Source organism: Natrix helvetica, assembly GCF_964273705.1.
Source record: "Natrix helvetica genome assembly, chromosome: 2".
Taxonomy (NCBI): Eukaryota; Metazoa; Chordata; class Lepidosauria; order Squamata; family Natricidae; genus Natrix; species Natrix helvetica.
This window is the reverse complement of record NC_138552.1, coordinates 270,250,886-270,259,887: the sequence shown is the minus strand read 5'-3', so window position 1 is coordinate 270,259,887 and position 9,002 is coordinate 270,250,886. Positions and strand designations below refer to the sequence as shown.

Sequence of the window (9,002 nt, the reverse complement as noted above, 5' to 3'; positions counted from 1 at the left end):
CAATTCTGCTCTCTGCGCATACTCCATACCGAACCGCTCCCATTCAACGATGGACTCTTCCAACAATCATGGACGAGGGAAGAGTTGCAAGAGCCCAAATCCCGCCTTCCTCGAAACCTTCATTTTAGGAGCGAAACAACAACAAAGACAAAAAAATAAACCTCTTCCTTTTTTTCTAAGCTCCCTGGGCTTTTGCGTCACGTCGCTCTACGACGATTGGAGACGTCGCAGCTTCGTGCGTGGAGCAAGCGTTCCGACTCGCGCAGGCGTAGAAACGGCCTCCTAGCGTGTGTAGCAACTCGTCGATCCAGCTGCGCATGCGTAAGGGTTGGCCCTCGGTCCATTCACATCCTTTGACGTCAGGGAGCAACTTCTCGTCTGTAAGAAAGGGAGCGGCCGCCAAATCAGCGTGCGCGTCCCCGCGCCCTTCCTCATCCTTTGCGTGAGCGTAACCCCGCCCCACCCGTCCCCTGAGTCCCTCGGCCCGGCTGTGCGTGCGTACGGCCTGCTCCGGTCCGGAGCGTGACTGACTAAGGGAATCGAGAGGAGCGGTCGCCTGAGGAGGGGAACCGAGGGGCATGAAGTCGAGCGTCGCCGTCGCTGTTCACCCGTGAGGTAGTTGTGCCCGGGAGCCGAAGTCCCTACAGCTGCTGCCTGCTCTGCCCGGCCCGGCCGCTGTCACCAAGGCAGCCATTTTGTGCCTCCCCTTCCCTCCCTCAGCTTGCCGCCGCTGCCTCCTTCGCCAGCGCCGCGGAGCCCGGCCTTGTGCGTTGTAGTACGGAGGGGTCTCGGAGGGCCCAGGGAGGCGGCGGCGGCGGCGGCGCCTGCTGAGGCAGAGCCTGGCGAGGAAGTGGCGCGCGGCGCGGGGGGGCCCCCATGGCGAAGAAAACCTACGACCTGCTCTTCAAGCTGCTGCTGATCGGCGACTCGGGCGTTGGCAAGACCTGCGTGCTTTTCCGGTTCTCCGATGATGCTTTTAACACCACGTTCATCTCCACCATCGGTGAGCGAGAGTTGGGAGTGCCAAGTATTGCGCCCGCGGCTTTTTTTTCTTTTTTCTTTTATTTAATGCTCCGTCTTTCCTCCAGAGAGCCTCTTTTGTGCCCGTCCTATGTAATATTTGTATTTTCTCCTCCATCTCGGCTTTTTCTCTTTCGGTTTTTTTTTCTTTTTCCTATCCTCCTGTAGAAATGTCGGTTCCATTCTCCTTCCCCCCACCCCCGCTCCCCCGAGAAATTATTCTTCCAGTGCCGATAACAGCAAAAGATGATACGAGTTGGGGTTGTTGGGTTGAGGAAGTTTATTTTATGAGGTAACCCCACCCCAAATATCTTGTCTTGGCGTCCTTTGTTCCTGTTCTCTGTCTCATACTTTTCAGTTTTAAATGTAGGATAATCCTTTCACCTAATATTTTTTACCTAATATTTTTCAGAGTACGATCTGAAATAATCTATGTTTCTTGGTAATGTAGCTGCTGACTTGATGAATTTTCTTTTTACTTTTATATTGGCTTGATATTTTGCAATCTCTGCCTTCCATAAGAAAAAAGAAAAGGATTAGCTGTCATTCCAGCTGCACAGTGGGCTGTGCTTATTTAAATAGCCCTAGCCTTTTGAAAAGGAAAGAAAAAATGTTTTTAATTCATTATGCTAACTGTAGCACAGTGATCTGTAACACCCTTTGGTCCTTCTGCTAATATCAGTACTGCATACTCCATTTCTTTCATGTTGTTAGTGGAGTATGGCTTTATACCACTATACCTAACCAATGCCACATACATTCCTGGGAGTGACCTCAACATCATCCAAGGTTTTCTATTTCTACCACACCCCCTAGTGTTGACACTGCTTGTTCATACTAGTTTTCTTAAATATATATCATCCTTTGTGCCTGATTTCTTTGTTCATATTTGTTATATACATTTAACTGCTACTCTATGTCCCAAATGAACATCTAGTAGTTGATCCATGTATACAGATTTATGGCTGTGGCCCTACTGTCAGTTACTGATGTTTGGAGGAAAGAAATTTCTCTATGAAAGAAGTGGTAGTGATTTCTGGAATTCTAGAAATGTGTGAAACAGTTTTTGTTTTATTTCAGTGCTGGACTTCAATGCTGGTACTTTGAGAGTTCTAAAAGTTTTCATGGCTGGAAATAGGTTATTGGTTTATGAAAACCTCAATTTTTTAAAAATATTGTGACTTAGACCATTTCTCTAACCATTCTGTAAGATTAAATCATGAGTTTTGAATGAAAGTTGTATTCTCCACCTTTACTACATACCCCTATGAATGCTGAGGGTGCAGAAACTTCTATATAGATACTTCAGATTCCTAAAAGGAATTCAATTGAATCAAACCTATTAAAATTATTCATTGAGTTTTGCTTTGCATACTTTAGTTTATCAAAATATTCCAAAGATCTCAAATTACAAGTATAGGTTGGTAGTATAATTTGCTAGTAACTGCTGCAGTTTATCTTAGTGCTGGGGATTTTCAGCTGAATATGAAAGTAAACATTGTCGGATTGTGCAGCACTTCCAGTTCAAAGGCAAAAAGGGGCTTCTGGGTTTGTTTAGAGCATAAATATAGCACCTACCTGTATCTCCTTAAAATAGCTGGGCCTTTTCTTATGATTATATCGTTGTCCCCTGCAGTTGTTCCATAGACTAAAGAAAAGACATCTTTGGTTCACAAAGTTACATAGCACACACACTGTGCTACCCTATGTTTGTGCCCATGCATGCTCTTAAGGATTTTTTTGCTTTTGAATCCAAAGTATCATATAACCTTACTGTAGGACATTTATATAGACTCAGTCAAAAATTGCTTTATGCATAGAATTTTTAATAGAAATACTCCTTGAGCATCATCTTAGCTATTTTCCTCACTTAAATACACAGCTACACATTAACGTTAAAGAACAGTATGTGGACTGCCAAATAACCATATTTATTGGTGAATCATAGATAATTTTCATTGAGATAGATTTTTTTTCTAAAAGGTCTGACTAAGGAAAGACTTTATTTTTATTAGTGGCAGCAGTTAATGTTCATTTCCTCAGGTTTGCATATAGTGAATGCATTTGTTTCTTCCATAAGAAAATCTATAGATTTAGGATGTTTTTAAAAGTTCTAAGGAGAAGCCATCTTAGAGTTGATCCACGTATTATGTACACTGATCTGTAAAACTACTGAAGGTAATTGCATCTTGATTATAACATGCACGTTCCTGTTAATTTAGATGAAAATTTAAATAATGTAATATGTAGTGGCTTTTGATCTAATAGATTTATTATCAGAAGTTTTCACTGAAAAAAATTCCCTTAATAAGATGCATAAAAGTTGGCAGTTTGTTTTTTAGAGGTAACCTAGATTCTTTTTACAACTGATTGCTGCTATACAGATAAATTTATTGTTTTAGACATTAAATATGGCCTCTAATATTTATCTTTCTAGCTTTGCCTAGTTTAAAATTTAAATTTAGTACTTATTGGTAGTCCTTGACTTAAAACCACAATTGGGACTGGAATTTCAATCGTTATTGCCATTGTAAGTCAAGCACCTGATTTATTTTTTTACCATTTTTATAGTGAATTAGTCATTAAGCAAATTCATTTTGTTTGCTGGAAACTGGCAAAAAGTCACAAATTACAGTCATGTGACTACAGGATGCTGCAGTGATTCATAAAATGCAAGCTGATTGCCAAGTATCCAAAAAATGTGGCAATATGATCATGGGGGAAACAATGTTTTAGGAGTCACAGAAGGGCTTTATAGGCTGTAATGCACCTTTTCCAAGGCTGTCGTAACTTTGAATGAACAACCAGCCATAAGTTGAGAACTATCTTAGCATTCAAAGTTAGACAGACCTCCCCATTACTACATACGATCTGGGTTCAAATCTCTGAAGCCACACATACACTCTCCAGCAGTGACATGATCGCATTTTGGGCACTTGGCAATCAATCCACATTTCCAAGTATTTGCAGCATCCCAGGATCACATGACTGCAATTTATGTTTTAATTCATTTATTGCTGGAAATGGGTTTACTTCCAGTTTCAAGCAAAACACGCTCTTTGCCTAAAATGGGTTTATTGTGACTGCCACAAAAAAGGTAGCAAATACAGGCATGGTCACATAGTGATCCAGCTAATGACTGGGACAACAATCCATTGTAAGGGCTCAATTATAGTCATAAGTCAAGATCTATCTGTATGTGGTTATCAGTTGCATAGCATTCTGTCATGCTCACTTAAAAACAGATGTTTTAGAAAGCCTTTTCTTTTGCTGGCATAAAGCTGGGGTGTCAAATTCAAGGGCTGCAGTCTGGATGTGGCCCACGTAGTGCTTAGATCTGGCCCATAGGGTTGCCCTGGAAACAGCGAAGGACTGGCCCACAGTGCCTCTGCCAACAAAAACATAGCTCGGGAGGGCCATGTGTGGCCCTCCCGAACTGTTTTCACCGGCAAAGGGTTGCAGGAGGTTGTCGCAGGGGAATACGGCACTTGGGAGGTCAAACACAACCCTGATGCGGCCCTCAATGAAATTAAGTTTGAAATCCCTGGCATAAAGGTTAATATATCACGTTTATTAAGATTGGAATAGTTGTTTAAAAACTTTCCATCTCTGACTTTTGCAGCATGATACAGATAGTCCTCAATTAATGACCACTCATTCAGTATGCTGGCACTGAAAGAGTGGTGACTGCAGCTGGTTCTCAAACTTCCATCTGTGGCAAAGTTCTTGTGTTCCTGATCTTGATGCTTGCCAACCAGCTTGTACTTGCAACATTGTAGTGTCCTGTGAACACAGGATCATGATTTGCAACCTTCCTTGCTGGCTTCATACAAGCAAAGTCAATAGAGAAGTTAGCAGGGAAGGTCACAAAGTGCTCAGTTACATCTCCCCTGTCTGCACGCTCCTCAGGCCTCACTGTGCTTGCGTCAGACCTCCTTGGCCATTTGGGCATCCTCCCCCACATGGCAGCTGCCACCCCAAACCCCACTGTACTCGCACTGTGTCTCCCCAACACTCAAGCACCCTAAAAGTTCCTCTCTCATCTGGTAGCAATTATCTCAAGTCCTGCCATACTTATGCCACGTCTTTCCTGATACTTGTGCATCCTTTCCCACCTGGCAGCATCCACTTACCTGCCTTCAGGCTTGCTTGTGAGCCATCTGGGACTTAACACTTCCTGCCAATGTTCCCACTGACTTTGGTTGTTAGAAGCCAGCAGTATGTTGCAAGGTGTTTACTTAACAACCCATCATCTTCTCTTTAACAATGGCAAAATGTACTGCAGGAATTGCTGTCACTAAGTGATACAGTCACCTAACGTGCTTTGCGACTACATCACTTAGGGATGGAAATTCCAGTCCCAAATTGCCATTATAACTTGAGGACTACTTGTAGTGTCATGCTAAGGATCTGTAATGTGTGTTCTTTATAACATCCCCTGCTCTTTAGTATTTCCTTTGTCTAGCACAGGCGTCCCCAAATTCTTCAGCTCATTAACTCCTCAATAAAGTTACCAATTGTTCATCAACCTCAAAACATCATAACAGGGACAACTCAAGGCTGCTTGCACTACTGACTGACCAATCAAAACTGTGTTGCTTCTAATCACCTCATCTTCAGGACTAGGAACTGGTGTGCAGCTTTACAGAGACCTAAAAGATTAATTGAACCCTATTAACCATCTATTATTTATCAACCACTTATTGATCTGCAGACATCTATTGATTTTGTGGATAGACCCATCGACCTGGGGATATTGATACTGACCAGTTTGGGTAACCCTGGTCTTACCTCTACCTGTGTTTAAAAGGGCCCTTGAAACTTGGCTTTCTCCACAGGCCTTATGTTGGATTGACTGGCAGATCCTGTGTGCAGTGATGTTTTAGAATATTTTTTGCTTCTTCAGAATGTATAGCTTTTTTACCGGTATCTTTTTTAATAATATTTGTATTATTGTACTTTGTCCAAAGCTATTGAATTGAACACTCATATATTTAATAAATAAATAGGAACTCTTATTTTTAACACAGAGAATCTCCCACCTGCCTTTACTGTCTTGTTAAACATCATTTAGTAAAAGGTCCAGTCTAGTTTTGGGGTATTTATCAGTTCATTTATTTATTTATTTTATTTATTTATTTATTAAATTTATACATTATTATCTCCCCAGTAAAGGCAAACCCAGGTGGCTTACAGATCATAAAAAGATAAATAGAAAAACAGTTAAACATTTAAAACTATGCAAATTAAAATGGTTAAAACTATAAAAAAGCAAGGGGTGGATGTTACAAAGATGAGGATTCAACCACCTCCAGCAATGAGCACCCCTTTGGGGCCTCAAGCAAAGCAACAATGCCAAGTTTTAATGCCCTTTCTGAAGGCCAAAAGGGTGGGTGCACTTTTCACCTCCGTTGGTCAAGTGTTCCACAGGGTTGGTGCCAAAGCAGAAAAGGCCGCCTTGACTCCACCCACCGGAATTCTTGGGTTTCATAGTAGGCCTTTTCCACTGGCACAAGTGGGTTAGTCCATTTGAGGTGACTCAGCTCTTCAGATACCCTGGAGCCATGTCATATAGAACTTTAAAGGTAATATGCAGCACCTTGAATTGGACTTGGAAGCAATGACATTGTTATATGTGTCATCCTAGGGACCCCCAAAACTGCACATTGCTGCATTCTGCACCAGCTCTAGCTGGGCCTGCATATTAAATCATAACCCTTTATCAGCATTTATCATCTTTCATTCTGATGTTAATTAGTATACTTTTTTGTTCTTATATCCAGATACTTTCAGACTTTACTATGTTTGAAAGCCCTTTAGCAAGTTTTAACCGTCTCCTAATGTTTTGATTGGGGAAATTTTAGGAGTGCTGTAGTTCTCAATACATCTTTCAGATGTATTAAATTGATATATTGGTTGACACTTTACTTCAGGGTGACATTGGATCTACAAAATTACGTTTCTGGCACATCATTTAGCTTGCCAATGATTTGGGACAGTGTTATTTTTAGTTGTGGTCCTACTCCTCATTGAAAAGTAAATGCTGAGAGGAAGGAGATGGTTTCTGTATCCCAGCTAAGATTGCTATAAATATCTTCCAGTGCTAAAATATCCAAATCATCATAGGTTCCCTTATAGAGCGGAAAGTTGGACTTCAAAAGCAAAATTGAACATAATCAAGGATTCCCCATATTGTACTATATTATCAAATAACACATTTTATGTTGGAGTCCAGAGAAATTATTGTCAACCCATGTATCTTGGGTTTTGATCTGTTACTGTTAAGGCATTGGTCATGGTTTACCGGGCAGTTACTAAAAGGAAGTGTCATAAGTACACCTCTGGAAGATTTGGGTATTACATGCCCTAAGCATCATTTACTTAATGCTTTTTAATGACAATAAGAGTTGTGTTATTTTTTAATAATGTAAATGGACTGCTATTCAACAGTTATTTTAATTATGATATAAACTGGCTTGTTGGGTTTAGCTACCTGGGATTTTTCTCATTACTAATACAGTGTAGTTGGTGTATTTGACTGGAGCTTTATTTTAGATTTTGTATATACGTAACCCTTTACAAATACTATTAAGTATTGCACTTAATAGGCAATATGTAGATCTGGAATACTGTATGCTGGAATTCTGAATCACCTTTGTTAGTGTCTTCCTGGACGAATATGCTTGATAACCACAATCTTTCAAGTTTTGTTTTATTTTTGGATAAAATATGGTCTTGGTTAAAGTCAAATAAAGAAAATCATCTGATACAAACCCTTTCAGGTATAGCAGTTCAATAACTGAGTTCACAAAGCGTTCTGATCATAATTTATCAAATAAAGCATACTGGTTGGGTCCATATATCGTGTGGTAAGTAAAATCAAACAAACAACACTATATGTTACAACAGGGACAAGCAGTTTATAGAGCTCATGCCCCACATTTGCAATCTGTAGAGCATGCCTAGACATTGCTGTCTGGGTGGAGGACAATGATGAAGGATTTATGTAATGTCATCACATAAACGCCACAAGTTACATACTTGCACCCACTGTTGTTGAGACGAGAGTACATATTCATGGTGTATGCGTGATGATATCATTGTTTACTGTGACGGCTGCTAAGCCCAGATTATTCTGCTAGAATTTAATGGCAAGATAACAATTTGACAATGAGGTACTATTTGCTTTTTAATTTTATTATTAATAAATATGGTAGATGGCTACCCCCTCTGGAAGTACCATATCATCAGCTACATCTCATTCTTCCCTCAAAGTTAAAAGAGCATCCCCAAAGGAAAAAATGTTGTCTACTTGAATTTAGCAAGATTTGCGAATCTAGCAAGAAGGTGAGACAAAAGAACAATCATATATAAGTAGTCTTTGCTTAAAAATCATTTATTCAGTTCATGACGACACTAAACAAATGGTAGTTATGGCCAGTTCTCGAGGTTACGTCTATTGTAATACACCTGCAGTCACATAATCAAAATTTGGGTGATTGGCAACCCACCCAAATTTATGACCATAGCTTGTGCTTCAACTCCCTTATTCTCCTATCTTCTCTCCCTTCCCGCAGCCCCCACCCCTTGCAGTCTCTGCCCTTTTGGCCTTACGAAGGGCTAGCAGCTATCTGAGCTGGAACACTTTGTCAGTGGTAGCAGGAAAAAAGCAGGGGTGTTCAACTGGAGGCATCTCAGGTAAATGGCAGTAGAATGCAAAGCAGCCAAAAGAGCAGAGATTGAGGGGGAGTTGAAGCAGAGGCAATAGCAGCAGGGCAGGAGAAGCAGGAGGTCACCATCTAACCACAGCAGCTGGAACTGACATTGCTAAGTGGTGTGAGCAGGGGGTGTTGGATTAGAAGATCTCCAAAGTCCCTTCCAGGTCTGCTATTCTGTTAACTGTTTTCCCTAATGACTGCTTTGCTTAGCAATAGAAATTCCGGTCCCAATTAAGGTCATTTAACAAGCATTTGTTCAGGAAT

The 9,002-nt window shown here is 40.9% G+C and overlaps 1 protein-coding gene across 1 annotated transcript in view; it reads left to right on the top strand.

The window, feature by feature from the left end:
- Positions 1–455: 455 nt before the first annotated feature.
- Positions 456–9,002, top strand: part of RAB10 (RAB10, member RAS oncogene family) — a 35,529-nt gene continuing 26,982 nt past the window's right edge. The window contains exon 1 of the mRNA XM_081942376.1: positions 456–1,003. Within this exon, the coding sequence (XP_081798502.1) occupies positions 877–1,003 (127 nt within the window). The 5' untranslated portion in view covers positions 456–876. The remainder of the gene's footprint in view (positions 1,004–9,002) is intronic.